Raw genomic sequence first — 23,198 nt, 5'->3', positions numbered from 1 at the left:
TTCTTTCTCCAAAAATATGCAATGCGTTTCACGGGTCTCAAGACCGCTTTCTCAGGCAAAAATAGAACAGGAGTAACTTAGAAGTGTGTGTATAAAGTACAGCACCTCTGCCTGTCACAGAGGCACTGTGCTTTATAAACAAACTTCTAAGTTACTCCTGTTGTATTTTTGCCTGAGGAAGTGGGCTTGAGACTCGTGGAACGCGTTGCATATTTTTGGAGTAAAAATTAAAACTTTTGATCATATAGAATCGTTGTGTTTGTCCTGGAGAGGTAAATCCACACTTACCCCCATCTTATTTTGTTTTTAAATTTATGATATTTTATCCTGTTGGCGCCTCTGTTCCTTCTGTACGCTATTGTGATCCACCAGGTGGATGGGTGTACACACCCTTGTTTCCTTCTACGAAGAGCGACTTCTTAACCTGAGTGGGGACAGGTCTAATATCCCCTCATGTGCATATAATGGTTGCCTGAACTTTGGCAACCCACACTTGTAAGTATATTTCAATTTGCTGCTACAATTTATCCACCATCATCAATAATACACTATTGGGGGCTCTCGACTTTGTTTTTCTTGTTTTCCATAACGAGTGCATTCATGATCAGCATTCACAATCGCATGCCGATTACGACCTCGTGATTGCAAAAAAAGCTTTGTGATCACAAAATAAAACTTGTAATCACGAGTTATTCGTGATCACTAGTTAATTGTGATCACGAGGTCGGTGACGAGCAACCCTGTTGGCATGAGACAGAATGATGGAAGTGCTCGCCTTTTGTTCTCTGGACATTCTTTTTGCCACATGCCTCAAACATTCAGAAAGGGACTTCTGAACGAAAATGGAGAGAGAGTGGCTTCTTTGCTGCCCTTCTTGACACCAGTCCATCCTCAAAGTCTTTGTCTCACGGTGGGTGCACATACACTCACACCTGCCTGCTGCCATTCCTGAGCAAGCTCTACACTGGTGGCTCCCCAATCCCGCGGCTGAATTATCTTTTGGAGACTGTATTGGTGCTTGCTGGATTTCCTTTGTCACCCCTTAAGCCTCCTTTACAACAATTAAACCTATCTCCTTGAAGTTCTTGATGATCCAAAAAGTGGTTGAGGTACAAACTTGGTAGTAGGAATATCCTTGCCTTTGAAGCCCTTTTTATGTAATGCAATGATGATTACACAGGTTTCCTTGCAGGTAACCATGGTTAACAGAGAAAGAATAATGATTTCAAGCATCACCCTCCTTTTTAAAGCATTGAGTCTAATCAAACAGCATGACTGAATGATCTCCAGCCTTTTACGCATCAAAACACTTTTACCAGTGTTAAAGGTACCCTGAGCTGTGGGCTAAAATGAAAATCGGGCCTTACCTTATGCTTCCTCCAATCTCCCATAGCCCGCGAGGTCTCCCAACGTCCTCCTGCTGCTTCTCCTGGTCCCGTTTGCGGCTCTGGTAATTCGGCAACTTTGGATGAATTCTCCCATGCGTGCTTCTGTAGCACACCCTGCACATCATCATGCCCTCCGCTGTAAGAGTCCTGTACATGCGTGGTTCTCTAAGACTGAATTACTGCTAAATGACCAGAACCACCAGCGGGACCAGGAGAAGCAGCATAAGGACTCTGGGGGACCTTGCGGGCTACTGGGGGCTGGAGGATGTCCCAGGTAAGTCCCGATTTTCATTTTAGCCCACAGCTCAGGGTCCCTTTAACCAATGATGAGCGAAAATTGCGATATTCGTTTCACATTAATTTGCGTGAAAATAATCTTAAATTTGACAAATTTGCAAGCTGAAAATAAACAATTGTGTGCTTTTCATTAATTTTTTTGCAGTAAAAATACCAGTTTTCACAGTTTCGTGAATTTTTGCCATATTGCGGAAATGCAATGTATTTTTGCAAATATTTTCTCAAAATTGAAAATGGCATTTTCAATGCAAAAATTATTTTGGTGAAAATTCACTGGTTTTAACAAGAAGCTTACTAAAATGATCTCAGCAGGTCCTTTTGTGGCAGGGCTGAAATGCAGTCGAAATAGGTTTTGAGGGATAAAGTTCATTTTCATGGCAAAGAAGGACTTCATCTGCAATTCATCTGATCACTTCTCATGGCATTCTGGAGTATATGCAAATTGCCATCATAAAAACGGATGCAGAAAACATTGTGAAAACAGTATTTGTGCCATTCTCAAAACTTTTGGCCATGACTATACTTTGGCTGCCTCCTAGTTGTTTAATTGTCCTCCAGGAGAACTCTCAGGAACAAAATGAAAAGGGTGCAAAATAGTTTTTATTTTTTGCTAGTAGCCATCTCATCATTTCTGATTTTATACCACATACGAACTAATACAAAAAAAAAGCTTACACACTTTCAAAAGAGAGCTCAGTCCCTCAGCATTGTAAACCCCATGAGAAAATGTAAGTTGGCTTATAATCTATTTGCACATTTTTAAATACATGTCAAATAGATTTGGAAAAGCTACACCCATATGTTTAGGTTCTGTGTAGACAGCTATTTACTTATTAGATCTGTAAACATCCTCAATATCACATATAAAACACGACTCAGTAACACACCAATCACTGGCTGCAAGAGGAAACTAAATTGCAGAGGTGAGTGGTTAATGTTTTTTGAATATTCTTTTATATAAGATACCTGCACATTGCCATAAATGCACAATAATAAAATGTGAAATGAATGCAATTCATTAGTATAACATTTTTAAACATCATAAGAGCCTGTTGTGTGCAAACTAGCTTTTTTATTATACATCGCACCATTTTTTGTTTGCAAAAATTTTCAAAAGTGCCAATAAGGTCCACTCCAGGTATCCACACCTTTTTTTTTGTGTGGCTACCATTTCTCAATTACCTGTTATTTACCGGCAATGTGAAGACACCTGTCCACTAAAGAAAATTGGGTATTTCATTTATGCCACATTGATAGCTTTGTACACCAAAGTAAGCCCTCTTTTCCACAGACTGTTGATAGACAGTGAAATGCCTCTCAAACTCGCACAACTGCTCACTGCTGCCTGGTAACTGCTTGCTGAGCACACAATTCAACAGTCCATGGAAAAGAGGCCTAAAGAGAGGAGTGAACAGCAGGGAGACATTTTCCCAGTCAAATATTCACCACTTTTGGCTTTTCTTTCTGTCCTCTTTTTGTCCCTTCAATACAGATTTCCATTTTGCCACTTCTACACTACTGTACTTGTTTGCCACATTTTTCATCTTCGGGTTAATTTCTGTGTAGACACATTTCTTCATTTAAGAGTACATATGGTCGAAGTAGATTGTTTTGTGCTCAGCCCCATGTGGTGAGAGCCGAAACTGAGTGTATATATATATATATATATATATACACACACAGATATATATGTACATATGTGTAAGTGTGTATATGTATAAGTATATATAAGTATATATATATATATATATATATATATATATATATATATATATATATATATATATATATATATATATATTTATATATACAGGTTCTTCTCAAAAAATTAGCATGTTGTGATAAAGTTCATTATTTTCTGTAATGTACTGATAAACATTAGATTTTCATATATTTTAGATTTAAATACACACAACTGAAGTAGTTCAAGCCTTTTATTGTTTTAATATTGATGATTTTGGCATACAGCTCATGAAAACCCAAAATTCCTATCTCAAAATATTAGCATATTTCATCCGACCAATAAAAGAAAAGTGTTTTTAAAACAAAAAAAGTCAACCTTCAAATAATTATGTTCAGTTATGCACTCAATACTTGGTTGAGAATCCTTTTGCAGAAATGACTGCTTCAATGCGGCGTGGCATGGAGGCAATCAGCCTGTGGCACTGCTCAGGTGTTATGGAGGCCCAGGATGCTTCTATAGCAGCCTTAAGCTCATCCAGAGTGTTGGGTCTTGCATCTCTCAACTTTCTCTTCACAATATCCCACAGATTCTCTACGGGGTTCAGGTCAGGAGAGTTGGCAGGCCAATTGAGCACAGTAATACCATGGTCAGTAAACCATTTACCAGTGGTTTTGGCACTGTGAGCAGGTGCCAGGTCGTGCTGAAAAATGAAATCTTCATCTCCATAAAGCTTTTCAGCAGATGGAAGCATGAACCCACTTTTGAACCAGAAAGAGCTGCAGAAGCGCCTGATCTGGGCTACAGAGAAGCAGCACTGGACTGTTGCTCAGTGGTCCAAAGTACTTTTTTCGGATGAAAGCAACTTTTGCATGTCATTCGGAAATCAAGGTGCCAGAGTCTGGAGGAAGACTGGGGAGAGGGAAATGCCAAAATGCCTGAAGTCCAGTGTCAAGTACCCACAGTCAGTGATGGTCTGGAGTGCCATGTCAGCTGCTGGTGTTGGTCCACTGTGTTTTATCAAGGGCAGGGTCAATGCAGCTAGCTATCAGGAGATTTTGGAGCACTTCATGCTTCCATCTGCTGAAAAGCTTTATGGAGGTGAAGATTTCATTTTTCAGCACGACCTGGTACCTGCTCAAAGTGCCAAAACCACTTGTAAATGGTTTATTGACCATGGTATTACTGTGCTCAATTGGCCTGCCAACTCTCCTGACCTGAACCCCATAGAGAATCTGTGGGATATTATGAAGAGGAAGTTGAGAGACGCAAGACCCAACACTCTGGATGAGCTTAAGGCCGCTATCGAAGCATCCTGGACCTCCATAACACCTGAGAAGTGCCACAGGCTGATTGCCTCCATGCCACGCCGCATTGAAGCAGTAATTTCTGCAAAGGGATTCCCAACCAAGTATTGAGTGCATAACTGAACATAATTATTTGAAGGTTGACTTTTTTTGTTTTAAAAACACTTTTCTTTTATTGGTCGGATGAAATATGCTAATTTTTTGAGATAGGAATTTTGGGTTTTCATGAGCTGTATGCCAAAATCATCAATATTAAAACAATAAAAGGCTTGAACTACTTCAGTTGTGTGTATTTGAATCTAAAATATATGAAAGTCTAATGTTTATCAGTACATTACAGAAAATAATGAACTTTATCACAATATGCTAATTTTTTGAGAAGATCCTGTATATATATATATATATATATACATACACATACAGACAGACACAAACGCACACACACAGATACACACAGACACACACAGATACAGACACAGACACACACATGTATACACACACAGATACACACACAGACACCACACATGTATACACACACACACACACACCACACATGTACACACACACACACACACACACACCACACATGTACACACACACACACCACACATGTACACATGTACACACACACACACCACACATGTACACACACACACACACACACACATATATATATATATACACACACATACACATATATACACACACATACACACACACACACACACACACACACACATATATACACACACATACACACACACACACACACACATATACACGCACAAACACACAAACATATACACACACATATATTAACACACGCACACATATACATACACACGCACACATATATATGTATACACACACACACACACACACACACACACACAAACACATATCTAGGAAAGGAACTTTCCACTCTCAAAAACGAAAAATATCGTTTTTCGTTAAACCGATAAATATCGTTTTTGGTAAAAATGATAAATATCGTTTTAAAAAAATTATCGTGCATTACCAGGCGCCATTATTTGGCTGGCGCCATTTTTAACTGGACGCTCTTTGTCTAGATAGAGAAATAGCACATATGCTTGACTCAGCCATGCTTTCATGCTTGTACTTTCCTCTGTTAAAATATTTGGGGAGAGGAGTAGATTATTTACCTCTCACTGAGGGTTGAATCCATACAGTTGGGTCTGTTAAAGAAAAACTTCACTCAGTTGCATATAACTGAATATGTAACAGAGATTGATAATATGATAATTATACTCACCAAAGTGGTATCTCTCTCTGGATAACCTGTAATCATGCATCCTGGTTGACTGCAGCCAAATTTTGACTATCTTGCACCTAGCATTGCTAAAAAAAATGAATGTACTGAAGTGTTATTTAATTTTTATTGTAATGTCTTCTTCAAAGCCCTGAAAATACATTTGAACCGGCATCATGAAGCTTCTGTTCATCACCGCCCTGCTGGTTGTATGGATCTCTCCGATGAGAGGCACTCCTTGTAAAACTGTACTAAGAGTAAAACAAGAAGCCATGGAGTATGGTATGTATCTCATCTGTTACTTTTCACTGTAGTGTAATGGCTTACCCAGAGTTTATCATTTACAGCTGAAAGCTTAAAGTAAATGTAAAGCGTGTAAAGAAAAAAAAAATCAGTTACTTACCTATGGACAGGGAAGGTTCTGGATTCTATAGAGCCTTCCCTGTCTTCTCTTGTCCCCTTCATCCCAGCGCCGTCACTCCTGTTTACATTTTCCACCTTGGGAGGCTTTGCAAGCACTCATGAACCAGAGTTCCTTCGAAGACGGGTCGCTCCGAACTGTGCAAGTGTGCTCACACATGCGCAGTATGGAGCCGCCCATCTTTTGGACACCCAATCAAACATGGGGAGAACCTAAAAACACCATGTAGATAAAGTTCTGGTCAATATTTAGACCTGTAACTTTCAATGCTACAAGGCCAGTGCTGGACAAACATGAAAAAATGCAGGCTTGCCACCAGAATGAAAAAAGCAGGAAAATTGCAAAATGCAAATTGCGCATGAGCACACAAAAATGAAGGCGCCATTGAAATACATTAGAAGTGCAACTATTACATTTTAGAAACATAGAAAATCGCTTATGTTTTCAAATAGACGAGAACACTGCCTAAGACATAAGCCATGTACACACATCCAAACTTGATTGGCCTATTTTACCTCCTACAAGTAGTATGAGAGCTTTCCTACAAAATCTGTTCATAGTATTCAAAATCGGTTGGCCCTCATATTATGTGGAGGTAGTATAATTGGTATATTAAGTGATTGGCTAATCAATATTTGGATGTGTATATTCACACATCGCTAATAGCCTCGCAAGCTGTCCTAAATGCAGTCTCCTCACCATCCTTCTCACTGCACCAATTCTCTTCTCTGCCTCCATAAAAAAACTAGTAAATCATTCGAATTTTCCTTAATACAGTATTTATTGCTTGGTTTTATAGTTAGTGTGCTGGATTTCCAAAACTCTGCCGAAAGACTAGTGATCAATATTATAGGCAACCTGTTCCATGGAATATGTAATTTCAACAACATCCTTAGTAGCATGAAAGTATCATGTTTTGTGAGCAGTTTGGTTAGATGGGCCAAAACCAGCCTAAACTACTTTATCTCGGTTACAGCTTGCCAAACCCAAAGAAGACCTCTCCAACAGGCGTTTGGAATCATCTCTATTCCATCTGTTATCCAGGGAACTGGAGGAGGTATTTTCGGCTTAGGACTTGTGGACAAAGCCATGAAGCTTGCGGGGTAAGTGATATTCAGAAATATCAATGTAGGATCATTAATAAATTAAGTGGGTTATAAGACAAATACAACACCAGTAGGTTTACTGAAATGTGAATAATAATAATAATAATAATGAGAAGGAGAAGTAGGAGAAGGAGAAGAAGCGAACACTTGGTGCTAAACTTTGACCCCTTACCTCACAGTCAGCAGACACATGACAGCCAATCAGCTAGCACCCCCTCCTGGACCCCCCACCCCCTATCAGAAAGCAGTTGTGGTGGCCATATTGGATTCATTCTCTGCTGGCTGCTAACTGTTAGTAAGAGCAGGGTCAGACTTGCTGCAGATAGGTAGGGAAAGCATTAGCTAGGCCTGTATTCTTGTTCCTCACTTGCTGTGAAAGCATCCCAAACAGCCCTTTTGAGGGCTAGCACATCAGTCTCATTGTTTTTTTGTGTGTGTGACACTCTGAGCCCACTGACACCCAGAGCTGTGTGCACACTACTGCTGTTTCCTCATTAAGTTGCAGGCTTACTGTATTCTGATAATACTATTGCATTTCTCTGTGTGAGACACTCCACAGCCCACTAACGCCTAGAGCTGTGCATAAAAAGATTCCTGCCCTTTATGGATTAAAACCAGACTTTGCATCAACTCCGTAATTTTTTGTGGGACTTTTGCCATGGATCCCCCTCTGGTATGCCACAGCCCAGGTGTTAGACCCCTTGAAACAACTTTTCCATCACTTTTGTGGCTAGAAAAAGTCTTTATAGGTTTTAGAATTCACCTGCCCATTAAAGTCTATGGTGGTTTGCCAGATTCGCCTGTTCGTGAACATTTTTGGAAGTTCGTGTTCGTCGTTTGTGAACAGAAAATTCTATGTTTGCGACATCTCTATTGATAAACCCTCCAACATGCCAGTAGGTAAGCGCTGAGAGTTTCAGAGCTGAGGAAAGTCACAACAGACTAAGGTTAGATATGGGTTGGGAGACTAGTATCAGGGTCTAAATAACCACAAGGTTAGGTTAAAGAGAAATCTTAACCAAGAATTGAACTTCATCACAATCAGTAGCCGATACCCCCTTTCCCATGAGAAATCTATTCCTTTTCTCAAATGGATCATCAGGGGGCTCTGTATGGCTGATTTTGTGGTGAAACCCCTCCCCCAGTGTGATGTCAGGGCCTCACAGCACTGAGGTACTGACATCACACTGTGGGAGCCTTGTTGAGTTGTGGGAAATAACACCTGTTTCCAACTGCCAAAAATGCAAGCAGCATCTCCTTCCAGTGACATCACCTGCCAGCAGTAAAAATGTCACCATCGGACAAATGTCAGAATGTAAATCTGGGAAACATTTTACAATGGGCAAACACTGACTAAATCATTTATACATAATTATTGTAAAAATTAAGCACTTTTTTATTACATTATTTTCACTGGAGTTCCTCTTTAAGCTAAGCTATGATTATCAGTAAAATTTGATGTCAGTTTGATGGAAGGTTAGGGTCAAAAATACAGTGGAAAATAGATTATCGGTGCTCAAACATTTGCTGTGGCTTGTTAATGTAAGGATTAGGCAAATGCTCACAGTTAGGACTAGGCAACTGAAAAGGATTAGGGTTATTGAGGGGTGGAAAAGTAGTATTTAGGAAGGAAAAAAGGTTAGTTTAAGGCAAGCAGAATGTGTGTCGGAGACTGGCACAGGTTGAGGTTACATTTAGGCTACATTCTGGTGTTTGGAGCTAGGAATCAATAAACAATGATATCTAATACCAAAACACGAAAGGTTTTAATTTTTTCTAATCTAAACTTGGTTATTTCAAGTGAAGAGTTAAGTCACTGCCTTTTGTGTATCTACAGAAAGAGACCCTTTAGTGCAATACCTACATTGATCTTACTAAAAGTTCAAGTTTCACAGTACTGTAGTGGGAAATGCTGTAAGTATAATGTTATGTTCTTTATTTCCTATACACAGGATACAAATCCTGGAGGTCAAACTGCCTGAACTCAATGTGAAGTTGGTACCCAATGTAGGTCTTCAAGTGTCTATTGATACCCACTTCCATATAAGCGGAAACTTGTAAGTTATTTGTTAACTGTACTATATATTATGTGTTAAGACCAGTTCAAACGGGCGCTTAATTCTGCGTTAAATATCGCCTGTGGTCCCTAAGAGCAGCGCTTCCGTGTCCCCCTTTGGGAGTCAAAACCCGAGGCATTTGCACAACAACAGGAAGCACAACTGAAGGTTGCCAAATGCTTTTGTGTTCGCTAGCAGAAATGCCGTGTGTGTTCAGCTAGATGCCGTGTGATGCCCATCTAATGCAGTGTGATGCCCTAAGTGATGCCCATCCCAGCCAAGCAAAAAAATGTGGGGGGGGTCCTAAGTATTTACTCAGTGATATAGTTAGTTTTTATCTGCACATAAGCTCCTTAAAGGGGAACTGAAGTAAGAGGTATACAGGGGCTGCCATATTTATTTCCTATTAATCAATACCAGTTGCCTGGCAGCCCTGCTGGTCTATTTCTCTGCAGTAGTATCTGAATAACACCAGAAACAAGCATGCAGCTAGTCTTGTCAGATCTGACTTTAAAGTCTGAAACACCTGATCTGCTGCATGCTTGTTCAGGGGCTATGGCTAATAGTATTAGAGGCAGAGGATCAGCAGGGCTGCCAGGCAACTGGGATTGCTTAATAGGAAATAAACATGGCAGCCTCCATATACCTCTCTCTTCAGTTCCCCTTTAATTAAACTTTAAAGAGGATCTGTAACATGAAAAGATCCCCTGGGGGGTACTCACCTCGGGTGGGGGAAGCCTCCGGATCCTAATGAGGCTTCCCACGCCGTCCTCCATCCGTCAGGGGTCTCGCTGCAGCCCTCCGTGGAGTCCGTGCAGCGGTGATGTCAATATTTACCTTCCTGGCTCCTGCGCAGGCGCTCTGACGGCTGTCGGCTCCGAACTACACGGAAATACCCGATCGCCGTCGGATCTGCTCTACTGCGCAGGCGCAAGTTTCCTGCGCCTGCGCAGTAGAGCGGACCCGAATGAGATCGAGTATTTCCGTGTAGTTCGGAACGGAAAGCCGCCACAGTGCCCCCGCTGGAGCCAGCAAAGGTAAATATTGAACTGACAGTCGGCACAGTCGCCGGCTGTTCGGAGGGCTGCAGCGAGACCCCCGTGGGACAGAGGACGGCGTGGGAAGCCTCATTAGGATCCGGAGGCTTCCCCCACCCGAGGTGAGTACCCCCCAGGGGATCTTTTTAATGTTACAGAGTCTCTTTAACATACCTGTTCAAGAGTATGTTTGGCAGCCACTTCCTGCATCTCAGACTTCCAGAGCTGGAGACTGCATTCCTCTTATCAGGGCCAGGTCGAGGTAGAGGCAAGAGAGGCTTCAGCCTAAGGGCACAGTATAGGAGAGGGCGCACAACTCACTCAGCTATCATTTCCCTATTGTGTTTGAAGCAGAGAGAAATAAGAAAAGGGGATACATGGCAGTGACTGCAAGCCAGATAACTAAAGTGGTAATGGGTAGGATGGAGGCACCCAAAGTGTGTTCTATTTTAGTATTTTTAAATACAAATAAAAAAATGATATAATAAAAAGAAAAGTAATTGCTTACCTCTCCAGAAGATATAGACACCAGTTAAACTGGAAAAAAGTTTTTACTCAAAAAGCAATCTGACAACGCATTTCATGGGTCATGGCCCGCTTTCTCAGGTCAATACAAAATGCCTTGATAGCATAGGGGATAGAGTGTAGGTGCCTCTAATCTCTCTCTACACTCTATCCCCTATGCTATTCATGACAGTTGGAGTAAGGGCAACAGGTCTGTAGTTGTTAAGGTCTGTGACACCTGATTTTTTGGGGGGGACTGAAATGATGGTAGACCTTTTGAGGCAGGAGGGAACTTTGCCCTCTGGCAAATATTTCTGAAATATGGAGGGGAGCACAGGGAACAGCTGGCTGGCAGAGGTTCTCAAGCAGATAGAAGACACGCTGTCCGGGCCAGAAGCTTTCCTGGAGTTCAGCTTTTAGAGGTGCCTTAGTACGTCGACCTTCTAAACTACAGTTGGCGCTGAGAGGCCGTGGTAAGTTTTTGGAGATTTGGGAGGCGGTCTAGGTGTGGCCACCAAGTCTCTTGGATGGTTGGGCTGGTGTTCAAACCTACAGTAGAACTCGTTAAGTTTTTTGGGTAGTTCAAGGCTTGGGGGCACTTGTTGAGGGGTGCATATTATTTCGGCGCAGCAAAACTCAGAGCCGGCGTTAAATACTATTCCCCCTCTGAGTTGTCGCCCTCTGAGTTGTTTACACTTAAGGGTCAGCAAAATATACAGCAAAATGTCATTATAAATAAATCATTGAATTAGTATAAGCCTAAATCATCCTTATCTTCTCTGCAATCGCATATCATAACTCCTTTCTCTTTTGGCAGAGCCATTGCCGGAAATATAGAGATCAAAGCAGGAGCCGGTGTTGTTGCAGATATGAAAGTGTCCAGAGCAGCCAAGGGCTTTCCCCTTCTCAGCGTCTCTGCTTGCAAATCTGTATTGGGAGAAATAAAAGTCACCGCTGGAGGCTTTGGGTACAAACACTGTTATGATAGATCTTATTCCAGTGCTATTAATGGACTAATTAGTGGTGCTCGTAATGGGTCAATTACGATTACACAAAATGTTGCATAATTTTTCGCAATTAGGCATTGTGTAATTGTGATTACGTTACGTACAGCATACTACATTTGTGAATTGTAATTACGCCTGTAATTACGCAATTACTCGTAATTCGCGTTAAATGCTAAAAACGTTCACATCAATACGCCAGTATACTGCACATGCGAGGCTATTATTTAAATATTCAATGCGAAAAATGCATTTGTACGCAAAAAAAAAAAAAAATTTTTTCATTAGCCAGTATACTGCACATGCGTGGCTATTATGTAAATATTCAATGCATTTGCATGTGTAAAAATGGAAACGTCCACAATTACGAGTAAATTACGCTAACATGTGTAATTTCTGTTAGCGGTTACATTTTGCATGGGAATTTTTTTTTGCGTAAATTTGGCATTGCGATTATGATGCGTAATTGCTACTTACAATGCGTAATTACGAATAGGCATAATTTCTGCCCTCTACTAGGACTAATTTACATTCTTCATATTCCTCCTAACTCATGTCTTCAAAAGTGCTTAAAGAGAACTAGAGATCTCCCCTCACAAAGCTTTTTTACTTACCCGGGGCTTCCTTCATCCCCAAAAGCATGGATGCGTCCTTCGCCATCCTCCTGTTGTCCTCCATTCATCCGCAATCAGCCTTGGTAACTGGCTCAGTCGGCTCCAGTCTGGGTCTTCTGCGCATGCGCGGACCTCCTGGCTGAATTCACTGAGCCAGTTACCTGGGCTGATTGCCGCTAAACGGAGGACCACGGGAGGACCGTGAGGGTTGAATCTATGCTTATGGGGCTGGAGGAAGCCCTGGGTAAGTAAAAAAGCTTTGTGAGGGAAGATCTCTAGTTAACTTTAAAGGAATTATGAAGTGATGCTGAAGAAAATGTAGATATTTGCTTATGCAGAGGGAAGGCTCTGGATACCATAGAGCCTTACTGGTCCTCTCTACATGCCCTCTGTCCACTGCTTCTCCTTTGAAATTCTGCACCTTCAGAATTCCTTGGAATGCTTTGGAGGCATTCACGTCCGCAAGTTCTTCTGAAGACTAGCACATCTGCACTGCACATGCGTGAGCCTGAACTCGTATGTGCGCAGTAAGGTTTCGCTCATCTTTGGAGATACTTATAAAGCCTTCACAAGAACTCCAAAAGGTTATTTGACCAGTTGATCGAATAACTTTATCAGGGCACAACGGTGGACCAAGGGCAAAGGGAGAGGACCAGGAAGGTTTTATGGGCACCAGAGCCTTCCCGCTACATAAGTAAGTATCTCAGTTTTTCAGCGTCTCTTCAGTATTGCTTCAAAGTAAACTTGTGTCAATAATGTGCATGCATAGTAAGTTAAATATATGTGCATAATAACGAGTGACCTACTAATTGTTTCTGTATATTTTCCAATTGTTTTCAGTCCCTTTCAGGGATGACCAATGTAATGCAAATAATTCACAGTTGTTGCAGGGTTATGTAAAATAAGTATGCAAATTTACACAGCTTGAAAATAAACCAATCAGATCTAGCCAAGGTGGAATTTGATTGGTCTATCCCATTTTCACACTTTATAAATTTGCATACAGAATTTGCATAACCCTGTATTAACTTGCATTTCATTGACCATCCCTAGTTTCTGGTTAGTACATGTGAACAGGAAGAACAGTTCTCTTTGTATGCCACCCAGACATGGTGTCCTTTTTCCAGCTGTTTTTTTACACTCCTGACATTTAGATTGTGCGTTTATCCTGGCGGACTCAAAATGCTTCAGGGCTGCAGCCGGTTAGGGACGACCGGGACCATTAGGGAGCTTTGCCCTAAAACTCCTTATTGTTTTACATATTGGCTTGAGCCAGCATTAGAACCCTAGTGAAAGGCTCAAACCCTACATCAAAGGCAACAGCCTTAACCCTCCTGGCGGTTTATTAAAATCCGCCAGGGGGCAGCGCAGCAGTCTTTTTTAATTTTTTTTTTTAAATCATGTAGCGAGCCCAGGGCTCACTACATGATAGCCGCTATGCTGCGGCATCCCCCCGCCCGCTTCGATCAGGAAATCCCATTCAAAGAACGTGATTTCCTGGAGGGCTTCCCCCGTCGCCATGGCACTGATTGGCCAGGCAGAGCACGGGGTCTGGGGGGGGGGGCGGCGCGGCGGAGCGGAGCGGATAGCGGCAATCGAGCGCGGGGCGGCGGCGATCGGGGTGCTCACGCAGCTAGCAAAGTGCTAGCTGCGTGCAGCAAAAAAAAAATGATGCAAATCGGCCCAGCAGGGCCTGAGAAAACCTCCTGCGCGGCTTACCCCGCCAGGAAGGTTAAAGGGACCCTGAGCAGTACTTTAAATCAAAACTTTCACTTACCTGGGGCTTCCTCCAGCCCACCGTAGGCCGCATCCTCCTGGTTCTTCTGCGGATCCCACTTTACCAGCGACACCTGGGCCAACACTTCCTGAATTTGAATGCTTGGTGCCCGCTACGTGTTATCACGGCGTGACAGTACTGTGCATGCGCAGATTTCTAACTCTGAACCGCCCATGCGCAGTACTGTCACGCCGGCCGCCTTGATGACGCATAGCGGCTGGCGTGATGATGCGAAGCAGCCGCCAAGCATTCAAATCCAGGAAGTGACGGCCCAACACCTAGCTCGGGTGTCACCAGTAACAGAGCCGCCAGCGGGACCCGCAGAAGAGCCAGGTGGATGCCGGGGGACCTCACGGCCTACGGTGGGCTGGAGGAGCAGTTAGTGAGGCAGGAAGGAGCAGTCACAATTTATTGCTCAGGGTGAAGTCATACTCTTTACAAAAAAGGCAATTTGACAAGAGAAGCATTGGGAATACACAGTACGTTTTCCGCGTTCGATTCTCCGCGCGGTCTATTAGCCATTCGATTCTCTGCTCGGTTCTCTTATCTTCCGCTCATTTTTCTTATCTTTTTTCCATTCATTTCTATGAGAAATCGAGCCGAACAGACTTGAGCGGAGAGTCGGACATGTCGTAATTTTATCATCGAAGGCATCTATCGGAAACGATTCTCCGCAAAAAACGTATTGTGTATTCCAATGATAACTTCTATAATGTTTTCACAAGATTGCTTTAACCCACAGGGTTTGGCCACCAGTTCACTTTAATGCTGAGAATACACGGTAAGATCCGGCGGCTCGATTAGCCGCCGGATCGACTCCCGCCACGTCCCCGATCATCCCCGCAGCCGCCCGGATCGATTCCCGCTCGGCCCTGCGGGCGCTTCCTTATCTTCCGCTCGATTTCCGCTATTGTCCGCCCGCAGGGATCGAACAGGGAATCGATCTGCACGGTGATCGGACATATCTACCCGTGTATGCCCAGCATAAGATTAGAAACAAAAGTGGGTACTTATCCGTTAGCCGGGCGCATTCGGCAGGTGGCGACAAAACTCCACCTGAGTTGCAGCTTTCCCTACTATCCATGGCGGCCTGGAGGGGGAATAGTAATTAGCGTCACCTGCCGGATGCGCCCAGCTAATGGATAAGTACCCAAAAGTGTATGCAAAACTTCAGTGCCTATGAATAGGCCATCAGTCTTAATGGGAAATGTAGCTGGAGCAGGAATCCTAATCAGATCTGCCCCATTGTTATGTCCACAAAGTTACTGTGCTTTCTACAAGACTTGAGGAGCTAAGTTTCAACTTCCAGGGAAGAAAGTACCAGGGATAGTCTGAGATGCAAATAATTGTTGATGCAAGATTATGTTAATTCTGTAAGCAAATTTATGCAGCTTGAAAACAAACCAATCCGATTCCATTTTGCCAGGATTCGATTGGTCCATTTCTAAGCTGTAGAAATGTGCATACAAAGTTTGCATACTCCTGCAAATTATTTGCATCTCATTGGCCATTGTATTTGAACAAGGGCTTCAATGTGTATGTCCAGCCACAGCAAGGATATGATACAGCAGAGGCACCCACACCTTTTCAGCTTGCAAGCTACTTTGAAAATTACAAATTTAAAATGATCTACCAGGTAGACTCTAGCTACAGATGCAAGCCACAACTGCAGCATATGCACAGCAACAGTCCATCAGTGATTACCACAAGCCACAACTGCAGCACATGCACAGCAACAGTCCATCAGTGATTACCACAAGCCACAACTGCAGCGCATGCACAGCGGCAGTCCATCAGTGATTACCACGAGCCACAACTGCAGCGCATGCACAGCAACAGTCCATCAGTGATTACCACAAGCCACAACTGCAGCACATGCACAGCAACAGTCCATCAGTGACTACCACAAGCCACAACTGCAGCGCATGCACAGCAACAGTCCATCAGTGATTACCACAAGCCACAACTGCAGCACATGCACAGCAACAGTCCATCAGTGATTACCATAAGGGAAGCAGTAGATTTGGGCGCATGAGACAAGTGGACAAAAAGGGCGCCCCATTCACTTTCATTATAAATATCGTTTAATGGGCGCTGAACGGGGAAAATAAGGCGCCGGAGATTTTTAAGGATTTATAACGGCGCCCGGAGATTTTTAAGGATTTATAACTATGTTTGTGATGATTTAAGTTTACAAAATGAGCCCGTCACGAATAACGTTTATGAAGATAATAAATCACTATTTCTAAAACATTTCTAACACATTATTATCCACCCAAAAAAATAATTTACATTTTTTTTCTTTACATTCTTTATTTATTCATGTCTGTAAAACATTATTATCCATAGGGGGTTTTAGGTTTAGGCACCAACAGGGGGGTCTTAGGTTTAGGCACCTACAGGGGGGTCTTAGGTTTAGGCACTAACAGGGGGGTCTTAGGTTTAGGCACCAACAGGGGGGTCTTAGGGTTAGGCACCTACAGGGGGGTCTTAGGGTTAGGCACCTACAGGGGGGTCTTAGGTTTAGGCACTAACAGGGGGGTCTTAGGTTTAGGCACTAACAGGGGGGTCTTAGGGTTAGGCACCAACAGGGGGGTCTTAGGGTTAGGCACCAACAGGGGGGTCTTAGGGTTAGGCACCAACAGGGGGGTCTTAGGGTTAGGCACCAACAGGGGGGTCTTAGGTTTAGGCACCAACAGGGGGTCTAGGGGTTAGGGATAGGTACAGGGAGGGTTTTTAATAAACGAAAATATAAGTTTCACTTTACAAACAGGGAAGATTAACGTTTTAAGAATTGCCGATCTCATACACATTATTTAGTGATTTATACATTTTTAAATCACTATTTATAAACGAAATTCTACACAATAATTTCTATAAACGATATTTCCATTTATCGTTTATACCACGCGCCCTTTTTTCCCGACGCCCTTTTCGTACGTACGCACCATAAGCCACAACTGCAGCACATGCACAGCGGCAGTCCATCAATGATTACCATAAGCCACAACTGCAGCACATGCACAGCAACAATCCATCAGTGATTACCACAAGCCACAACTGCAGAACATGTAAAGCAGCTGTCCATCAGTGATTACCTGTAACAGCCAGTCAATTTGATGTGTATCATAGAGTCTTGCTCAGTAAGCCAAATGGAGCAGTGCTTAAGTAAATAGAGTCACGGTATCATGGTCTATGTGAGGCAAAGCTGTAATCAGCAGTAGCACATAATGCTTCTAAATGTATGGCTCCCCTCCTTGTAACATCCTAATCCTCTCTACACTGCTGTGCAAAACTTCCGGACAGCATATCGCACTAAGCTCATCCAAGTCATAGAGACAGAGTACAGCACGTGCATTATTCAGGTGGAGGGTGTGGTATCTTCCCAGATTTCCTTACAGTCTACTAGTCGATCATGATCTACTCAATGGGCACTCCTGCTATACAGCTTTTAGTATGGCCAGGATGAAGGCTAATAGCCTATTTTGTGACATGTATTTTTTATTTACTTTCTGCAATTATTTACTGAAAATGTATGCTGACTCCAAACTACAACTTGCATAGCTTTTACCAGTGCAAGTCTTTCTTCCATCCCCACTCTCTAGATCAGGGCTTCCTAATGCTGGGCATACACAGAGTTTCTTTTCCTTATCAATCGAGCCGCTGATGGCTCGATTGATAATATCCGACAGGTCCGATGGCCGGATAGATTCCTCGCTCGATCCCCACCGGCGGACAATAGTGGGGAATCGAGCGGCTGATAAGGAGCGCTGGCGGGGACAAGCGGGAATCGATCCTCGCGCATAATTGAAACCGTGTATGCCCAGCATAACTCTCACCAACAGAGCATGTTTGGTGGAATTCCATGGAGGTAGCTAATCAGCTCTGCTGAGACACTAATTACCTCACCTGTGGAAATTTGTGGTTTCCTGCAAAACAAGTACTGTTGGTGATAATTGAGGACAAGGTTTGGGAAGCCCTGCTCTAGATTGCCTGAAAGAACAAGTGGTTTTATTTAGGTCAATATAATTGACCTTTGCCTGGCCACCTTTTACAGAGAGATCAGACAATAACTGTCTATCTTTACAAGCTTCCTCCAAGGTGTGGAGCCCTGTGTGGTCTAGGGATTAGTTACTGGTTGAAAATAAGTTTTTCTGCCAGTTGCTACTGTGTTTCCTAGAGTGGGGATCACCACTCATCCCACCTCCTCCCGGCAGGAATGTGCATGTACACATGGTGACTTGTATGCTCATACTATCTGCCATGGTGGTTGTGCGATCATGCTTTCCGATAAGTCCGATAACAGTAATCTTACTAACAGGCTTTAGAGTAGCTTAGATTTTTTTAATTGTTTGTCACCTGGATTATTCTGCTAACTTTTCTTTTTATTGTCCACCAGTGTGCTTAATGTTATAGCCAATGCAGTTAAAGGCCATATTGAAGCAATCCTTAGAGACAGAGTAAGTGCATAATGATGTTTATTCAATTCTAGTCTAAAATAACAACACACAATGTATTTCTAGGTTACCTATGAACGAAAGCAAGCCTGCCATCTACTGGTTGAATGTACTATTAAATTCAGCAGTATGAAACTTGACTCGGCAATGTGAAACGTGCCTATATGCCTCATTTTATCCTAGTTTGCATGGTTTAGGATAAACAGAGAAACATGGATGTAGGGTGGCCTAAATCCCTAAATTTGATATACCCAACTCTGCTCAGGGGAAAAGCTTGCAAAGGTTGGATTTTCTTGGTTAGCGGCCCATGTTTTTCATTCATATAAACCTGCATACAAACACTAGTTTAACCTCCTGGGCAGTAGGGACAAGCCTGACTTGTCCATTAAAAAAAAAATCCTTTGCTGGTACTTCGCGGCTTCCCTGCAATGGTATCACCGGCGTTTTCCCCTCATCTCCCAGCGGTGATCTCCCTTTTTCCATGGTGGTCCCTCCTTGTCCCTCGCCGATCACATGTCCCCTTCGTGTCCATGCGATGATGCTGCATGCACCCCCTGCTGTCAGGCGCATGCAGTGCCATTACTTCTGGCGGCCAAATTATTTTTTTTTTTTGTATTGGATTCAATACAAACATCTGTATTAGATCCAAATTTAAAAATTCTAAGTTACAAGAAAGAAAAAAAATGCTATGGGCAGCACTACTAGTGTCCATAGCAGCAAATATTAAAGTTAACAAAAAAACTAAATTAACAAAATTGAAAAAAAAAAGACAACTTGCAATCGGTCTGCAAAAATGCTTACAATATAAAGTAACGCATTAGATAAATTGTCCTACTCTAAAATATTGTACCACTTTTGGCACAAAAATTCTGCAGAACGTTAACGCCACAGAGGTAAAACTTGGCCGAAAATGACCACCTCTGCCGAGAATCTAGTGTGTGTACAGTAGCCCCCTTGAAGAATAAAGGAACATCCGCACTCTCCAATGGGTAGCATCCAAAAAATTTTATTGAGCAACCACAAGAGTGGCCCTCCTTCCCGCTTGGTGTGTCAGTAAGAATTTTGCCTGGCGGATTGAGGGCCCATTCACACTACAAAGTAGCAAAACAGTAGCGCTTAGCACTACTATTTTGCGCGAGTGATTTTACAGCGATTAGCGCTGTAAGATCACTGTACACTCCCGCGATTCCTGATAATCGCGATTAGCCCTTGCTTAGGTATTGTACCGCAATCGCTCGAGAATCGCTGTGAAATGCTGCAGGCAACACAATGCGATTGCCGTTAATCGTGAAATGCCAGCGGTTGTCGGCAATCGTGGCAGTGAGATCACTGCCATTAGGTTTCTATTGGGCTTCAGTGATTATGTAGTGAGTACAGGCCCTAATTCAATTGAGCGCTGGCTGAGAGCATTTTTCTCCCCACTCACCCTGCTTGCTCTGTGGTGCTCCAGTCCTCATGGACTACTCCATCGGCCTTCCTCGTATACAGCAGAGATCAAGTACTTGTGTACAAGGCTGAAGTGATGCATGAGATCTCCTGCTCTTTCACTACAAAACATGAGCAGCATTGTCCTAGGGAAGGCAGCAATGGGTCCTAAGGGGGAAAAAAAAAACAATCTTGACTAAAGCATTCTTTAAATATTTCAAATATTTGAATCCTCAAATGTTACATTTTAACTAAGAAAACACTGTGTTGATTATGGTGGTCACCATAAGGTGGCCATACATCAGGCGACTTGGTGGCCGATTTACCACACGATTAGATCAATTTAATAGAATGAAAATCAGTGCCGCCAAGTGTACGCCTGATAGATGAACCGACCAATTTCTAGCCAAAAATGGTTGTGTGTATCAAACGGACATGCTACGAGATGTTTTTGATTGAGATAGCTTTAGATTTCAGTAAATATGACCTTCTAATGCTGCAAATTCAACAAATGGACATTTTCAGTTCTTTGAAACCTATAAAATGTTTTGAAACTCTGTTGTGCATAATAATTTGGAACAGTGCATTTTAAGTATTTCATTTTAAAAAAAATAACATATCGTTATCATTAGGAGGCTTGTTCAGTAACATGTGAATTATACTCTAATGGTTGTCTCATTAGGTCATACGTCTACAAAATGGATACCTTTGCACCAAGCCATGTACTGCATTCTGCAATGCTGCAAATGGTCTCCAGCAGGTTATAGCAGCTGCAGACTGAAGTGAAAAGATACTAGTTAATGACATGGACAAAAAGTAGGGATAATAAAAATTACATCCTGCAGAAAGAAAACACAGGGAGAGAGGCGCCTTATTTGTGGCTACAAACACTATTAGGCACTGCTATTTGGCCTATGGAAATAGGTATGCACCCACGAAACACGTTGTCAGTGCAATAAAATTCTATTAATATGTGAATTTGTCTTTATTGAGGTAAGCCACCTCACTTTTTTCATTTCATTTGTTTTTAATGCATTTTATCTTCTCTGGGCACCTCTTTCCCCTTTATCCTAGTTAATGACATACACTTACAAATAGGGATTGTCAATGAGATGCAAATCATTTTGAGTTGATGCAGGATTATACAAAATGTGCATGCATATTTATGCAGCTGTAAAATGGACCAATTGAATTTTATCTCGGCATTATTTGATTGGTTCATTTTTAAGCAGCATAAATTTGCATACAAAATTTGCATAAAGTTGCATCAACTCGAAATTATTCGCATCTCATTGACCAGCCCTAATTACAAAATGACTTGTGTAGTGATAAAATATGTCATGTATTGGCACTAAATTGGAGTAACCCTCTAAGCTAAAAGGGCAGCCTGGGAATGACCGATCTAGCATAGTGTAAGAGAGAAACTACTTCCGGGAGACTTGACCGCAGGATTCAGCAGATATATGGCTTATCCTGCTGTTGCACAAGTCCCAGCGGCGTTAATTACTATTCCTACTCCGGGTCCACGTGGATGATGGAGAATGATGTAACAAGGCTTCTAGCTATTGCTGGCGGCCGAATTACAGTGTTTTAAAAGTAACTTCAGCTCCGTCTTCTGATGGTGTTCGCTGATATAGCCGTAATTTCTATTACGGTCTATGTTGGCGCCGGCTGCGCCCAAACCTCCTGCGCTGGATTCCTAGTGTTCGCTAGCATAAAGGTAATAAAGAGGGCAGCGCTCATATATTACTCACACTCAGGTTTCCTTCAATTCTTGTAGCATCTAATAAGCTCCTGTTTTGTTCTCCTACAGCTTTGTGTTTCTGTATCAAATGTATTCCTGGATTTTAATGCAAACCTGGGCATGCTGGTTGGTAAGTGCTGTCCACTGTGTTAAAAAAAAAGTTTGTTTTAAAATACATCATGTTCACTGCTCCCCACAGCTCACCTATTATTCCTTAAAACAGCCCATCTTCTACTTGTCTGCACCAGTTGGTGTCACTAGCAGTATAGTTTACTTAGCTTGAAGCTCAGCTGCTCCTTCTGCCTGCAAATGAGTCCTAAGGGCTCATTCACACTAAGAGCGTTTTTTACCCTTTTTTCAAACGCAGGCGATTTTCAAAATCGCCCTAAAAACGCTTGTGCAAGGATTCCCTGAGAGAGTTCACATCTGAGCGGTTCGTTTCCGATCCACTCAGCAAAGCGCTGCCTGTACCATTTCTGAGGCGATTCCGCCTCAATGGAAGCTATAGGAAAAACGCAAACACTCACAAAATCGCTTTGTGCATTGATTGCGTTTGCGTTTTTAAAGAGACTCTGAAGCGGGTCTCAACTCTCTTTTTTAACCTGTATAAATGTTAAGCCCCATAAGCACAGCTAATCCACCGCCATCCCGTGGCAAAACGAGGTGTTAATACCCCCCCAAATCCCCTCTTGTGTCGGGGGAGTGCTTCCTGATTGAGGCGGAGCTACAGCCATAAGCTTTGCCTCAAGCACGTCAATCCCCGCTGATCGCCGCCTCTCCCCGCCCCTCTCAATCCGCCTTCACAGAGAGGGGCTGGGGAGAGGCGGAGATCCGCGTGGCGATTGACGCGCATGGAGGCAGAGCTGCAGCTCATAGCTCTGCCTCCATGAGCAGCAAAATCCACGACCAAGAAAGTCGTGAATTTTGCAGGGGGATTTGGGCAGTATTAACCCCTCGTTTTGATAGCGTCAGTTTAGCTGTGCTTATGGGGCTTAACATTAATACAGGTTAGAAAAGAGAATTGAGACTCGCTTCAGAGTCTCTTTAAGAATAAATACATTGTAGTTATTCTTTTCCAGGTCAAAGAGTTCACTTCCTGACTTGAATTA

At 42.7% G+C, this 23,198-nt stretch overlaps 1 protein-coding gene across 4 annotated transcripts in view; it reads left to right on the top strand.

The window, feature by feature from the left end:
• Window positions 1-23,198, top strand: part of LOC137542294 (BPI fold-containing family B member 2-like) — a 47,115-nt gene that overhangs the window by 9,422 nt on the left and 14,495 nt on the right. For 2 of the 4 annotated variants that reach the window (XM_068264102.1, XM_068264099.1), the window contains exons 1-7: window positions 2,535-2,608; window positions 6,093-6,225; window positions 7,341-7,467; window positions 9,423-9,527; window positions 11,886-12,035; window positions 18,863-18,923; window positions 22,159-22,219. In XM_068264102.1, the coding sequence (XP_068120203.1) occupies window positions 6,120-6,225; window positions 7,341-7,467; window positions 9,423-9,527; window positions 11,886-12,035; window positions 18,863-18,923; window positions 22,159-22,219 (610 nt within the window). In that variant the 5' untranslated portion in view covers window positions 2,535-2,608; window positions 6,093-6,119. Of the gene's footprint in view, window positions 1-2,534; window positions 2,609-6,092; window positions 6,226-7,340; window positions 7,468-9,422; window positions 9,528-11,885; window positions 12,036-18,862; window positions 18,924-22,158; window positions 22,220-23,198 lie in introns of those variants that run through there. The other 2 variants (XM_068264100.1, XM_068264101.1) reach the window with 1 other exon arrangement.

Source organism: Hyperolius riggenbachi, chromosome 12 (assembly GCF_040937935.1).
Source record: "Hyperolius riggenbachi isolate aHypRig1 chromosome 12, aHypRig1.pri, whole genome shotgun sequence".
Lineage (NCBI taxonomy): Eukaryota > Metazoa > Chordata > Amphibia > Anura > Hyperoliidae > Hyperolius > Hyperolius riggenbachi.
This window is presented reverse-complemented; position numbering and strand designations above follow the sequence as displayed.